The 15,497-nt window shown below is 46.3% G+C and overlaps 1 protein-coding gene across 50 annotated transcripts in view; it reads right to left on the reverse strand.

Annotated features, from left to right (window-relative positions):
- Nucleotides 1-15,497, reverse strand: part of DENND2B (DENN domain containing 2B) — a 176,808-nt gene that overhangs the window by 34,125 nt on the left and 127,186 nt on the right. For 37 of the 50 annotated variants that reach the window (XM_070274705.1, XM_070274702.1, XM_070274695.1 and 34 more), the window contains one exon: nt 639-1,895. The exons of the other annotated variants lie outside the window; for them this stretch is intronic. In XM_070274705.1, coding sequence (XP_070130806.1) covers nt 639-1,895 — 1,257 coding nt within the window. The remainder of the gene's footprint in view (nt 1-638; nt 1,896-15,497) is intronic. 50 annotated transcript variants of the gene reach the window in all.

Below are 15,497 nucleotides of genomic sequence, written 5' to 3' on the forward strand. Positions count from 1 at the left end.
TCCTCCTCTTTTTGCTGAGGAAGACTGGCCCTGAGCTAACATCCGTGCCCATCTTCCTCTACTTTATACGTGAGACACCTACCACAGCATGGCTTTTTGCCAAGCGGTGCCATGTCCGCACCCGGGATCTGAACAAGCAAACCCCGGGCCACCGAGAAGTGGAACATGTGAACTTAACCGCTGCGCCACCGGGCCAGCCCCAAGAAATCAATTTTTAATGCCAGCATTTCAGGTAGTTGTGAGGTGGAGATCCTACTAGTCCTCAAGGAACTGCCTATTCTATCTAAAAGTAAGGTGGCCCTACCCTTCCCACAGAGGACTGAGGAAGTTTTGACAGGGCTGGTAAGTAATGCAGCCTGACTCTACTCCAAAGGCCAAACCAGCCAACATCTTCAGTACACAGCATCTGGAAGAATCGCTCTCACCCTCCCACTCACATTTAAGTATCCTGATCCTGCAAGAGCAGAACAACAATCTCTTTTTCACCTAACTAATGTTACCACCTAACAATTATTTGGTGCTTCAGAAATTATAAAGCACTATTGACAGTGACACACAACTACAATCTGCTCTTGCATCCTCCATTGAAAAGAAAGCCACTGTGCCCAGCTACAAGACACCGCAGGGGCATTCGTTACCTGCTCTGGGACTTGCGGTGACCACGCATGTCCTTCTTGGGTCTCCGGGTGACCGGTGGGGCTGGGGTGGAGGGCAGAGGGGGTGGAGCAGCAGGTATGGGTGAAGGAGGTAGACCATTGCTTGGCTTACTCTTGGGATTCTTGTCAGCCTCGTATTCAAAGGTGCGCTTGGGTTTGGGGACAGGGTTCACAGCGGGGTCAGCGGAGCTCTTCGATGGCAGCAGCTGGGGGCTCGAGCTATTTCCAGGGGTCCCTGGCTTTGTGGAGCCACTGCCTTCCCTCTCTGGGGGTGGGCCCGCCTCCCCCGCAACTCCAGCCACTCCTCCTGCCCGGCTGCCAGAGCTCACACTTGCACTCCCCGACAGTTCCTCCAAGGTGCCCAAGGTCCCAGTCTTTCTTCTCCCTCGGTCTACACTGTAGCAGCTGCTGGGGAGTTGGGGGAGTCCCCGGCCTGGCTGCTCCTTCAGGGCCTGTTCAATTTTCTGAATCCGACTCAGCACTGCTGAGCTCTCTTTCCTGCTGCCATGCCCCCTGAGGAAGGCACTGGGCTCACTCCGGCCTGGCCGTTTCTCCAGCCGGTAGAAAGAGTCCCGGACAGGGAGTGCCTCTCCTTCCTCCTCGGTCTCAGGGTAGGAACACTCGGAGAAGGTCCTGCTCATCCTCCGGAGGCCCTTGAAATCAAACGTCTTTTCTGAGCTGCAGGGAGACGGCACCACGCTGGGACAGCCCACACTGGGGCAGCCCTCACTGATCACCAACTCGCCCCCAGAGCCCTCCCGTTTTTCTCCACACATGCTCATCCTGGGTGAAGCATCGCGGCGACCCTCCCATGCTGAAATCTTCTCCCGGATGCCCAGGCTGTGGGTACGGGTGCCAGTGCGGTTCAGAAAGACACTCCGTGAGCCAGCAGCTGGCCCCAGGGACGGAGTGCTCTGGGCAAGGGGGAGGCAAGCAGCTACTCCCTCTACATCCTGGGCTGCCTCTTGGACATTCTCCTTCTGGTCCTCTCTCTTGCACACTGGGCTTCCGTCCAAAGAACTGAAGCTGGTGGCCTTGAGGGGACAGATGGGTGGTGAAGTGTCTGGGGAGGAAGCTTGAGGATTTTTGGGTGAAGGATCACGGGGGTGCCAGTCCTTGAGGAGCAGCCGGGAGCTGGAGTGGCTTGGGTACCTGCAGGCTGACGTTTCACTATCACTGAGGGGGTAGATGGGACTCCTTGGTGGGGAGAGAACTGGAGGTGGAGAGACTGACTGAGACCTAGAAGAAGAAAAAAATGGAAAAGAAGAGAAAATGACAGTTGAGTGGCCTGACAATCAGAGGCACTAGACTTCATTTTTAGAGAGCTCAGTATCTCCTTCCTGTAGCACTCTCAAGCTAAAAGTACTCTGTCCAAGTAACGCGCCTTCAAAGCTATCCTCAAGGAAAGAAACAGCTCCTTACCCACAGCAGGCCAAACTCAATGGGGCTCTCTGCCCAATTCATCCCCAGGGATCCTGAGTAATGCTGGAACACAAGCTGGTTCTGTGACAAGTGAGAGAATCCCAAGAGTCTCCATCTGCCACTTAGAGATCAGTAAGACCAGTGGTTTGCTGCTAAATGTTTAACAATCAGCTCTCTGGGGAAGAAAGCATAGATTTGTAGCATTTGCCAATTTCCGCAGTATAAATATTCCTACTGTCTGATTTCAAGTTACCAGTGTGACCTCACAGAATGTAGAGTTGGGAAGAGATGCTAATGGTCAGCTCTCATGAGCTACAAAGCATCTCCAGCACTTCACTTCCTGAAGTAGACCCAAATATACACTCAAGCCCTTTGATCTGTCTCCTTAACAAGCCCCTACCTCCCCTGAGACTTCTGCTACTGGACAGAAAATACTGCACCTCAGCTTGGGTCTTGGTCAGAATTCAGATCCCTGTAGGTCTCAAAAGGATCAGGAAGGCTCCTCAAGAAAGAGTCCTTTCTACTCTCTCAATGAGGAGGTTAATGGGGAGGGGAGACCAACTCTTTAGGCAGCTCCAACCTCCAGCAGGCATCATAGCAAACAAGCACCAGCCATTTCCCAGCTCCAAATCCACATACAGATCTTATCGAATATCAGGAATAGTTCTACATAAAGGTTTTTACATATATTAACTCATTTAATCTTCATGAAAACTCTCTAATTATTTGCATTTTACAAACGAAAAACACTGAGGCATAGAAGGGTTAAATATCTCATCCAAGGTTCCTCAGCTGGGAAGTGGTGAAGTCAGGACAAGAACGTACACTATACTATGTTGCTTCTCTAAAGAGGAAGGTGTGGCCTCTGCCATTTTTGTGAACCACCCGGGGCCCCCAGACATAACTCATCAGAAACCCCCACAGCACCGGGCACAGCCCTGTCTCAAATGTAGCATCTCTACGTATCAGGAGACCTCTTGGTCTTCCCTACCAGACGATGATTTCTCCCAGACGGAGGGACATATTCACAGGGCTCAGTGAATGATGAACAAATAAAGAAGGGAAAAGGTAAAGGTGAGCTTACTGAAGAGAACCATGAGCATACTTCCTTTTCAGTACATTTTTCTAGTTGTCTACTAGGGCAATCACTGTCAACTTTCAGAATCCTTCCCAAACAGTTTGAATTCAAAGACAGCAGGGGTCTGCCAGCACTGCACATTACAAAGGTCTACCTGACCCTAATGCCATGGCCCTCAAAGCTAGGCGGTCCAGGTTTGCAGGCTCCAGAGTGCCATGCCATCCACAGGAAGGCAGCCAGCTGCCCCTGAGCCAGGCTGCTGTCACTGCTTGCTCACACACAGAAAACCCAGCTCGGGTGAGTCAGGGATTGGCCAACAATTCCCTGTTGGGTCATAGCCTCTGGCTGCCCCAGATCAACAGGAAACCTCAACATGCTTAAGTTGTTTTTAAAAGGGCAAGTCAAACAAGAGCCATCCCATGTGTACATGGGCACAGATGAGGGAAATTCGGTGCCCAGCCAAGCTGATGACCAAAGAGACTCTGCTTAGTAAGGAGGTGTGAAAAGAATTAGCCTCAGTGCTCCCTAGGGGAGGCAGCAGCAGGGTAATACACCAAGCTGAGCCTGGGGAGATCTCAACCGACTCACAATCGAGAGAGGTCTTAGATCCCTCATTTATTTTATAGAGCCACGGATGCAAAAGGCCATCAGTCCAGCCCTATAAGCCAATGAGTGTCTGGGCTACACAAAAGACTCTACGTCTCAGTTATTCTCAATGGGAGGTGAGAGAAGATGGCTCTAATAGAGGACACCTTATCATTTGTTTATTCACTCAGCAAATACTTAGTGAGTACCCACTATGTGCCAGGCTCTGCTCTGGGTGCTAGATACAAGAATAAACACAAGAGACAACAATTCATGTCCTTGTGAAGCTTACATTCTAATGGGAGATGAGAGGCACTTAATGAGACTCAGAATCTCTTAGGAAGCCATTTCAAACTACATATCCCTCCTCTCTCCAGACATTTTGATATATGTTCCCTAGGGATGTCTCCTCAAACCCCAAGGTGAGAATTTACCAGTCCATGGAGCCACTGCTACTTATGAGGGGTGTGGCATGGCTCCCATAGATGGGATAGAAAAAGGGTGAGGACTCTGGTCTGATTCTAGCATGCTCTCAGAAAGAATGATTCTATAACCTCCCTTAGTAGTTCCAGCATAAAGAAATCCCACAAGAAATTCTCTTAATGCCTGGCCTGCTTTAACTCTTGTGAAGGGTAAAATAGAGAAGAGACTGGCCCTTTCCTTTTAAGGTCCTGGTCTTCACATCATTGCTCATCTGTGGTCCAGAGCTGCAAGTGCTCCTTGCCCAGACTCCCACAGGCCAGGCCCAATGCACGTCAGTAACTCAGGATGGAAAAGGGGGCCTATACATGCTGACCTGGAGCCCAGGCACCCCTGGGTTAATGACAGAGAAGGCAGCACTCACTCACTCCAAGATCCTGGGGATAAATTTGTAAACAAAATAGATAAGGCCCTGCCTCATAGGGCTGCGATTCTCAACTGAGGGTAAAACTCACTGTTACTCTCCATATGTTTCTGATTCTATCCCTTATTAGGAACGTGATCATGGGCAAAGCTACTCACTCTCTCTCAGCTTCCAGTTTCAGTTCCTCAAAATTGTTCTAACTACATCACAGAGTTGTCATAATGGGCAAATGAGACCATGGATATGAAATGACGTCATACAGTGTAACTTAATAGGATTGTTAATTATCATTATTATTGTTTTTCATCAGGTTATGCTAGGCCAGTCATTCTCAATAGAGGGTAAGAACATCATTGTCTTAGGGTTCAGGTCTCAGTGTAGCCACTGACAAACTCCATGACTTTGAGTAAATAACTGTATCTTTCTAAGTTTCAGTTTCCTTATCTGTAAAATGGAGGTTAAAAGAATGCCTATCTCAGAGGATTGTTGTAAGGAACAGAACAATGCACGTCAAGTGTTGAACTCAGTGGCTACACACAGTGCTCAATCTTAGTTTGATAACTAACACTAACAAGGGGCTGATTATTCAGAAAAACTGCTTTGGAAACTTTTTCAAACAGCTTACCTCTGTCCTTGGATTGTAAACATTCAGGGTGGGGAAGGGAGGGTAAGGAGGAAATTGAATATGGCCATAAATTCTTTGCAGCTTTTTCTGCCCCTCGAATCTAAGGTTGACATTGTGATTTGCTTTGACCAATACAACATAGCGGAAATTAAGTTTTCCGAGTTCCAAACTTGTGGCCTCAAGAGGCCTTGCAGTTTCCCCCTTCACTCACTTGGAATCTTGCCCTAAGACTATCATGTAAGGAAGCTAGTCTAGTCTTTTAGAGGATGAGAGGCCATGTGGAGCATACGCAAGGCACCTCAGCCAAAAGCCAGCTACCACGTGAGTGAGGTCATCTTGAACACAGCTGAACCCAGCTACATAAGTGAGCCCAGGGAAAACCAGTAGGGAACTGCCCAGTGAATGCAGAGAAACATGAGGAATAATAAATCGTTCCAAGCCACTAAGTTTTAGGGTCGTCTACTACACCACAATAGTAGAATGATGCAGGTGGGAAAGGCCAGGCTTGCATATAACTGGCCCACCCTATCTCAGCGCAGAAGCACTGGCCTAGAGCCTTCCATCCCCATGCGTCTCTCCATCACTTCCCCACAGACAAGCTTCCAAGGTCTTGATGTTTGGATTGGCTCTCTCTCTCTCATTCACTACTAGAGGCTCTGGCACTATCTCGGGAGCCTCCCATTTCCTTGGAAACAGAGCTAGTTCTGTAATCCCAAGAATCAACTTAATCACTCTTTGCTCCCAGGTTGAGGGAGGCTCAGGAGGATCTGTTACCTAGAGAACAGGGAAGCTTAAGGAGGAACACAATGGGGACCAGCAGTCAGGGTGCCTGGTTCTTTGGAATGAAGAGTTTACACAGCAGGTGGCATCTCCTTGGCATGGATGGGAGAGAATGCTCACTCTTAGGCTTCAGTTTCACTCTCTAGTTGTTTCCCAGTTCTTCAAACTGAGGTTAGGAGTCAAAGTAAGACAATCCTCCTGTTGGACAGGGGAAACTATGGCCAAGAGAATGGCAGTGCCAGGATGCAAGCATTCTCAGGAAGCCAACCATTTAAGCAAAGTCTTCTTTTGGTTCTTGTCTCCCAGCTGCCACTGACAGTCTCAAGCTTCACTTCTTTAGGGTTCCCAGGACAGCTCCTTGCCAACCTTCTCTGAACCCTGAACATGGGAGCAAAGGAAGCCACCTATTACTCAGGTCACAGTTTCCCAGCTATACCAGGCTTGAAACACACCTTGGCTCTTCTAACCATTCAACCAATATTTATTGAGCACCAACGATATATATACCAAGTACTATCTTAGGCATTAAGGATCAACAGATACTAAAAATAGACAAAGTCTCTTTCTTGGGGCCAGCCCCAGTGACATAGTGGTTGGGTTCAGGCACTCCTCTTCAGTGGACAAGGGTTTGCGGGTTTGGATCCTGGCTGTGGACCTAGCACCACTCATCAAGCCATGCTGTGGCGGCATCCCACATAAAACAGAGGAAGGTTGGCAGAGATGTCAGCTCAGGGCCAATCTTCCTCACACACACACACACACACACACACACACACACACAAAATAGATAAAAGTCTCTTTCTACAGGTAGCATTCTGGTGGAGGGAGAGAGCATGGCTTTATTTGTCTAGAGTGAACAGACAATAAACAAATACACACTAAGGGGCCAATGAAAAAAAATAAAGCAGAATAAAGGGCTAGAGTTTAATAGGAAGGGCCATGAGGGAAGGCCCCTCTGCCAGGGGAACATGGGAACATAACTTTAAGTAAGTTAGCAACGTATTTATCCAGGAGAGGAATGTTCCAGGCAGAAGGAGCAGTCGGGCAAAGGCTCAAACAATTGCATACTTGAAGTATTCCAGAGGAAGCGAGGAGGCCAGTGTGGCCAGAGTGGAGTGAGAAGAGGAGGAGTGAGCTGGAGATTAGTCAGAGAGGCACCAGAGGCCACATCATGGAGGATGCCATGGACTAATAATAAGACATAAGCTTTTACTCTGAGAGAGAACAGAAACTCTTGAAGGGGTTTGAACAGAAGAATGACAAGAACTGAGTTTGTATCAGAGAATGAAGTATAGGGATGCAAGAGTGACAGCACGGAGGTTATTTAAAGGCCACTGCAACAATCCAGACATGAGCTTAGGATGGCTTGGATTAGAATAGTAGCAGTAGAGATGGATCTATTTTGAGGGCTGTGCCAATAGGATTTGCTGATGGACTGGATGAAAGGTACGACAGACAAAGAGAAGTCAAGGATGACATCAAGATTAATGGCCTGAGCACCTAGTAGAAAGGAGTTAAGGTTATACATTTCAATTTGGGAGTCAGTAGTAGTATACAGATACTATTTTTTTTTTAATTTTATTTATTTATTTTTTTGGGGGGGGAAGATTAGCTCTGAGCTAACATCTGCTGCCAATCCTCCTCTTTTTGCTGAGGAACACTGGGCCTGAGCTAACATCCGTGCCCACCTTCCTCTATTTTATATGTGGGACACCTACCACAGCATGGCTTACCACGTGGTGCCATGTCTGCACCCGGGATCCGAATTGGCGAACCCTGGGCCACCAAAGTGGAACATGTGCACTTAACTGCTGCGCCACCGGGCTGGCCCCCAGATACTATTTAAACCTATATGACTAGATGAGATCATCCAGGAAGTAAGTGTAGCTAGAGAAGAAGTCCAAGGACTGAACCCTGGGGCATTCCAGTGTTTCAAGGTCAGGTGGAGGAGGAAGAATTAGCAACAGAGACTGACTGAGAAGCGCATGTTGTGAGGAAGGAAGAAAACCAAGAAGAGTGATGTCCTGAGACCTGCAAGAAATAGGGAGTGATGAACTGAGTCAAATCTGCGGACAATCCAGTTAAGAGACAGACTTGAGAAATAATCATTAGATTTGGCAACATGGAGGTCACTGTGACCTTGAGAAGAGAGATTTTGGAGGAGAGGTAGGAAAGAAAGCCTGACTGGAAAGAATTCAAGAAAATGGGAGAAGAGAAGTAAAGACCAAGAGTTCAGACAATTCTTTCAAAAGGTTTTCCTAAAAAAGAGAACAAGGAAATGAGGTGGTAGTTAAAGGAGAAAGCAGGGTAATAGAAGCATTCTGTTTGTTAATTTGAGCTAGGAGATAGTATAGCATGCTTGAATGATGACTGGAACATCCAGTAGAGAGGGAAAAGCTGTTGATACAGGACAAGAGGGGACAAACACAGGAGGAATGTCCTCGAACAGGCAGTGAAGGGGGTGGGGAGCCAATGCCCATCTAGAAGGGTTGGCCTTACACTGGAGAACCCCCTTTGCTCTTGTTCTCATTCACCTGGGCTGAGTGTCTTCTCACATGGTCTCATCCCTATGCTTTTTTGTGCTTCCTTCACCCCTAGTTTTTACTGCTGCTTCTATTTCCAACTCATTACATAGAGGGGAGAAAAGGTCCAGATTTGTTCTTTTTATCCCCCTTGGCTTTAAGCATCTGGATCCAGCTCCCTCCCGAAACACACTGATCTACCTGATGACTAAGTCCTATCAATTCTGCATCCTTCACATCTCTCAGATCTGTCCCCCTCCTTACCATCCGCACTGCGACTGCTACTTCCTTGGTTCAGATCTTACCTTTCACCAGGACTTTTAAAACAATCTCTTAACTTTTCTCTCTGCCTGCAATCTCAATCCAATTCCAGTGCATCCTCTCATCTTCTGACATCTTTCTAAAATACAAAACTGATCATGCTTGAAATTCCCCATTCTCTACAGAATAAAGGGCAAATTCACTGGCATGGATGACAAGCCTCCCATGATCTGGTCCCTACCTATTTTTCCTTTATCATCTCATACTGTCTTTTCCTCCATACAATCCTGCATCCCACCCTGAGCCACATCAAACTCTGCTTTTCACACCTCTAGGCCTTCACACATTCATTTCCTTTGCCTGGAATGCTGGCTTGTCCAGTTACATCTCTGTAGCTCAGCTGAAGTATAACCTCCTCTATGGAATCTCTCTTGACCCTACCCTTTTCACTCAGGCGGAGACGGCCAATTTCTGATGCCTTCATTGTGCCTAGGAAAATGTCCATTATGGTACTTATAACACTTTATTGGACTATATTGTTTCTTTACCTATCTCCCTTCTAGACTATGAGCAGACCTCCTTGAAGCTGGTGACCGTGTCTTGTTAATCTTGATATAGCCCTGCTCTTTGTACTGTATCTAGAATTCAGTAGAAATTAATATATTTGTGTTGAATGAGTGAAAAATAAATGGTTAAAACCTAGGTCTCCTTATGGCTGCCCAGGGCATGGTTCAGACTTCCTTGCCTCCCTCTTTGTGCCATATGACCTGAAGAACAACACAGAAAGGGACACAAAGCACTCAGAGCAGCCCAAGATGGCTGTCAATCCCCAAAGCCCTCTCTCATAAGGCAAAATTCATAGACTAGAGCAAGAGTCTAGAGACCTGGGTTCTTCTCTGGTCCTGGTTCCATCATTTCCTGGGTGTGCTCATGGGCAAGTCACCTAAACTCTCTGAGCCTCACGTTCTTTATCTATAAAGCATGGGGAAAACATTGCTCTGAGTATCCTCGCGTACTAGCTGTGTGACTGAGATGATGTAAATTTTAAAAGTGTTTGAACACTTACAAATGGTTCCCATGAAGGTAGACGAAATATAGAAGTAAATACAAAACAGCTAAAAGACACCTAAGACTCTGGTCTTCTCATCTCTCGCTCTTCAGTCTCAAACCCCAGAGTTTGCCCCAGGGAGGCAGACACTGTGAAACTGGGCACTTGTGCCACCACCTGTCAGCAGGCAGCCAATTCTGCTGCTCAACCCAGACGTGAATTCCAACACTGCAGCATATGACTGGCCAAAACCAACATTTGCAGGACAGGAAGTAAGATAAACAGATAAAAGGAGACAGAAAGAAGAAAAGGGGGAGAATGCAAAGGAAATTTAAAAGAAACAGAGGAGCATAAACACTCACACTCACAGACAAACATATAAGACAAGTGAGTAGGAAAGAAAGGGTATGAACTAAGGTGTAGAAAGAGAAACATACTTAACAAGAAAGAAGTGTGTGTGCGTGTGTGCACATAGACAGAAAATGAGAGTTAAAGTGCAAAATACATGCCCTTTCTTCTGGTATTTTTTCACAGGAACACGACCCAACTCTTCGATTAGTGACATGGGCCATTCTCAAGAAACACAGCAGGAAGCATTTGTGCCAAGGGATGCCCCATATACTGTCAAGTGCACCCAGGGACTTTTTTGAAGAGAAGGCTATTTTAGTCCTTGATGACAAGACAGTTCTGAACTCAGTATGTCCAAAGTTGCTTTTGTTCTGGCCACAGGCTTCTGAAAGCATCAGTATCAAAGAAGACCAGTTTAGACCAGTTGGGGAAGGTCCTAGGAACCCAGAAAAATAGCCCCAGAGGCTCCAAGATGGGCCAAGGGTTCCATGAAGTGAGCCTGTCTGCAGGTTAAGGTTACACAGGGCCCAGCTTCCAATATGCTCCCCATCCCTATTCAGCAGGTGTCAAGCCTGCTCGCAAATGAAACTGTCTGGGAGTTGGGCGTCTGCCATTCTAGGGCTGCTAGACTAAGGGGGCCGTTAGCTCAGTGGGCATCACCATCCTCCCGTCACTCAGCAACTGCCCCAACTCTGGAGATGGCATTCTTACTGTACTCCCCCGAGGCCATACTCCCAGGCACAGAGGAGGAGAAAAGGGAGAAAGGCTGCCTGAGTCCTATCAGCAAGTCCAGAACTTTGTTCCCCAGGCCAGAGCAGGGGCTCAACTCAGTAACTCCCTCATGTCCTCCTCTGGGACAGTCCTGATAAAAAGCCAAAGGTCAGGGTGACTGACACTCACAACTTAGCCATCCTGCTCCTGAAGCAACCTCATCTCAAAGAGGTGGAAGCCCACAACAGGGTCCAGGACAGCCTCGTCCTCCAAGTGGGGCCACATCCATGACCTCAAGAGTCTCCTGAGTCACCTTTCCACCTCCAGAAAGCACATCTAAGAATCTACCAAAGCCATACCTGCCTGCCCCCCAGCTGACTTCCAGGGAAGCACAAAAAGGACTGGTGAGCTCTTGTCTGGGTGGAACCCCAAGTCCTCTAAGAAGCAGCAGCAGCGAACACAGAGAGAGACTTTCCAAGGAGAAGCCCCCTCTGAGGCAGGTTAAAATCGATGCCTTACAGGAACATCCCAATGCCCTAGTCCAGTAAAACAGGACTGCTGTATAAAGCAGAACCAGGCACTGTGCAAAGCCAAGAGGAAGAAACGCAGTTCCAGGAAACCATGCTCAAGATACCCGCGATGGTTTAAAACATAGTCCCCAAATACTTTGATATGCCTCCTGTCAAAATGACCCCTTCTCTTGACTCTGGATTCTGTGACTGCTTGATCAACAGAATATGGCAAAAATGTGCCACAAGAAACCAGCAGTTTCTACTTCCTGTCTCCCATGCTGTGAGGAAGCCCAGGCCATGTGGAGAGGGCGCATGGAGGTGTTCTGACTGACTGTCCCAGCTGAGGTCCCGGCAACAGCCAGCATCAGCCCCCCGACATGTGAGGTAAGATGTCTCCAGGTAAGACCAGCCCCCAGCCACGGAGTCACCCTAAGCCCTGAAGTCTTTCCAGCCAAAGTCCTGGACATTGTGGGGCAGGGACCAGCTGCTCCTGCAGTGCTCTGTCTGAATTCCTAATCTAAAGAGTCTGTGAGCATAATAAAATGGTTGTTTTACACCATAAATTTTGGGGTGCTTATGTAGCAGTAGATAACTGGAACAGATTTTGGTACCTGGAAGTAGAGTGCTTTTGAAACAAAATCCTAAAACATTGATTAGGGCACTGAGTGACAGGCTAAAAGGAGGGGGTTAGGGGAAAACAAGAAATGCTTAGAAGCTAGAGGAAAGGGGACCCTCATAATGTCGAAAAGTCTGGTAATTCTGTCACCTGTGGTAACACGGAAAATAGGAAATACATCTAATAAATTAGATGAACTAGCTAAAGTTATTTCCAGGCAGAGTGCTGAAAGTGCCATCTGACTTCTAGCTGCCAAGAGAGGAGCCAAAAAGGGAAGTGTTCAGTTTTCAAGTGAAATTTAAAGAAAACATAAATGAGAAAGGGCTTTCAAGGTTAGAAAACAAAACTTGTTTCATTCTCAGTCTCTCTAGACAGGAAAAAATTCTCAAATTAAGAAATAGCTTCCAGATTGTGGTGACAGTTTTACAGAGTGTGTGTGTGTGTGTGTGTGTGAAGTCACCAAACTGTACACCTTAAATTGTACAGTTTATTGTACTTTAATCATCCCTCAATAAATCTTTAAAAAAAAAATTAGAGTGGGACTGAAAGATCCTTTGTCAAGACCTAAAAGAAGATTTAAAGTGTTGCCATAGACTTTACAGACAGACAGACAAAAGGTCTTGTAAGAATCTTAAGGATGGGCCTTGCAGAGTCTCTGTAAATAATAAGGCTTCTAAGACTCTTAAGAACTGTTGTCCCATAGCAATCTCACAGAGAACCCAAAGTACAAAGGGGCTCATCGTGAAGTGATTTGTACATGTACTTTTTTGTCTACTGCAATGGGTTATAAAGTGATTTATAAGAAACCCACAAAGTTTTTAAAGGAAGTGTATCAGCTGGAAATGAAAATAACAGAGACAATATAAAATGAAGACTTTGGATCCTTGAAATATTATGTGCATGAAGCACATGAGAAAACTACTCACCTGCAAAAATGGGACTACTTTCTATGGAAAAGGAAAGATGAGTTAGAGGGCAGAACCAAAACCCTGAGGATGGAACTAGAAACAAGGTAAATGACTCCCAGGCAATAGAACCAAGAATGAATCAAGAAATTGGCAACATGTGCCTCACTGAATATAAAAATTACAATGGACCAGTAACTGCTGGGTATCCTCCTATTTTCCCCTTTTTGAAGAAAACTATCTACAGTGGTTATCCTAGGCCTGTCTCACCAGTGTATTTCGGCTGGCAGATATATATCCTCTTTAGTTTATAGGTCTTCACATCAAGAGTAATAGTACTCAAGTAACTACACACAATGAAAGGTACCGTACCCCAAGAGTTTCATCTATACCTGGACCTGAATTAGATGATGAGATCTTAGACTTCAAGTTGATGTCATTAACAGGATGAGACTTGGGATCTTAGAAAAAGACTGAGTGTATTTTACGTTTGGGGAAGGACATGAATTTTTGTGACCAGAGAGCAGAGTGGCAGATTGGACTTTCCAAAGATAGCGACCACAACATATCCCATCTCATGTGCCCTTCTCACAATGTGATGTTGATCCTCTCAAGTGGGAACTATTTCCCCTCCCCTTGTATGATGCTGTGATTTATAATAAGAAATATATATTTGGTTTCTGTAGTGGTTTCTGGCACAGAGCTCCTAAAATGCTCGGAATTTCCTAAGTGACATCAGAGATAAAAAGTGTCTTTTGTTATGTTAATGAAATGACTTTTGGACCACACCTAAGGTTGGGGACTGGCTGCCAAGAAAACCAACCAAGTGATTAGCAGGTTGGAACTTTCAGTCCCACACCCCTACACTTCCAGGGAGGGGAGAGGGGCTAGAGGTTGAATCAATCACTAATGGCCAATGATTTTATCAACCATGCCTATGTAAAGAAGCCTCCACAAAAACCCAAAAGGACAGGGTTCAGAGAACTTCCAGGTTAGTGAACCATAATGCTTCCTGTGCCACCCAGCTCAGCCCAAGTTCCATAGGAACAGAAGCTCCTTTGTTCAGGACTCGCCCTATGTATCCCTTCATCTGACTGTAGATTTGTATCCTTTAATATCCTTTGTAACAAACTGGTAATCTAGGGAGCAAACGGGTTTCCTGACTTCTGTGAGCCACTCTAGCAAATGAATGAACCCAAAGAGGGGGTCATGGGAGCCTCTGATTAATAGCCAGTTGATAACAACCTTGGCTTGCAATTGGCATCTGAAGTAGAAGGCAGTCTTATGGGACTGAGCCCCTAACCTATGGAATCTTATGCTATCTCTGGTAGACAGTGTCAGAATTGAGTTGAATTGTAGGACACTCAGCTGGTGTTGGAGAATTGCTTAGTGGTATGGGGGAAAACCCCACACACTTCCCTATGTTGGAACTGGAGTACAGAGCTCTTTACCTTGAACTCTGGCAGACTTTGCCATTGCCTTAATCAACAAAATAAAATAAAAAAAGACACTATGCAACTTGTAGGTCTAGGTCCTTAAAATGCCATGCATTTCTGCCTTGTTCTCTTGACATGTTCATTCTTGGAACCCAGTCGTCTTGCTGTGAAAGCACACAGCCAAATGCAGAGGCCACATGTAGGTGTTCCACAGCTGAGATCCCAGCTGACTGCCAGCATAAACAGTCAGATATGTAAGTGAACAAGCCTTCAGACTGATTCCAGCCTTTAGCCATTGAGTCACCTGCAACTTTCAAGCAACCCCAAATGATGCTACAAGGAATAGAGACAAGATTTCCCTAATGAGCCTATCCAAATTGCAATTTGTGAGCAAAATAAATGAATGTTAATGTTTTAAGCCACTAAGTTTAGGGTCATTTGTTACGCAGCAAGAAATAACTAGACCAATACTGACTGACACCATGGTTGGACTCTAAGAGGCATCTCAGGTAACAGGGGCGCTAAGGCCACAGGTCCCTCCTGAGAGGTGGCCTGCCATTGCCAGGACAGGCTCTGCAACACTATCTTTTACCCACAGCTACTACTCTCAGGAGACTTTTCTTCTTTGCAAGTTCTTACTCTCTTCCTGAAATCTAAGGCACAGGGTCCAAATCCGTACTCACCTTGGCAGTGGGACCTTAAGACCTCTCTGGATTTCACCATATTATAAACGAGGACCTCCCTTTGCACAGAAACCTGCAAATTTGAGTTGAAATTATGGTTCCACTGTCAATTAGCTATGTGAGTTTTACCTTCCTCATAGTAACATCAAGTAACTGAGCCAAATGAATCCCAAGATCCCCTCCAACTCTAACATTCCAAAAGAGTATGAGCTGGGCCTCCAAACGGTTCCAACTGAGTAGAAATAAGACCCACACAAATATCTACCATATGAGGTACTATATGATAAGTGCCATTAGGAGGCTCCAAACCAAGGGTTCTAAGAGTGAATGAATACAGACGGGAGGGGCATCCTTCCTAGCTGGGTAGTCAAGAAAAGCACTGGGAAGGAAGTAACACTTGCATCCAGACTGGCAGAAATGTAAGGTTTGCATTAGAGAGCAGTAAAAGATAAGGGTAGAAAAGAA

Source organism: Equus caballus, chromosome 7 (assembly GCF_041296265.1).
Source record: "Equus caballus isolate H_3958 breed thoroughbred chromosome 7, TB-T2T, whole genome shotgun sequence".
Lineage (NCBI taxonomy): Eukaryota > Metazoa > Chordata > Mammalia > Perissodactyla > Equidae > Equus > Equus caballus.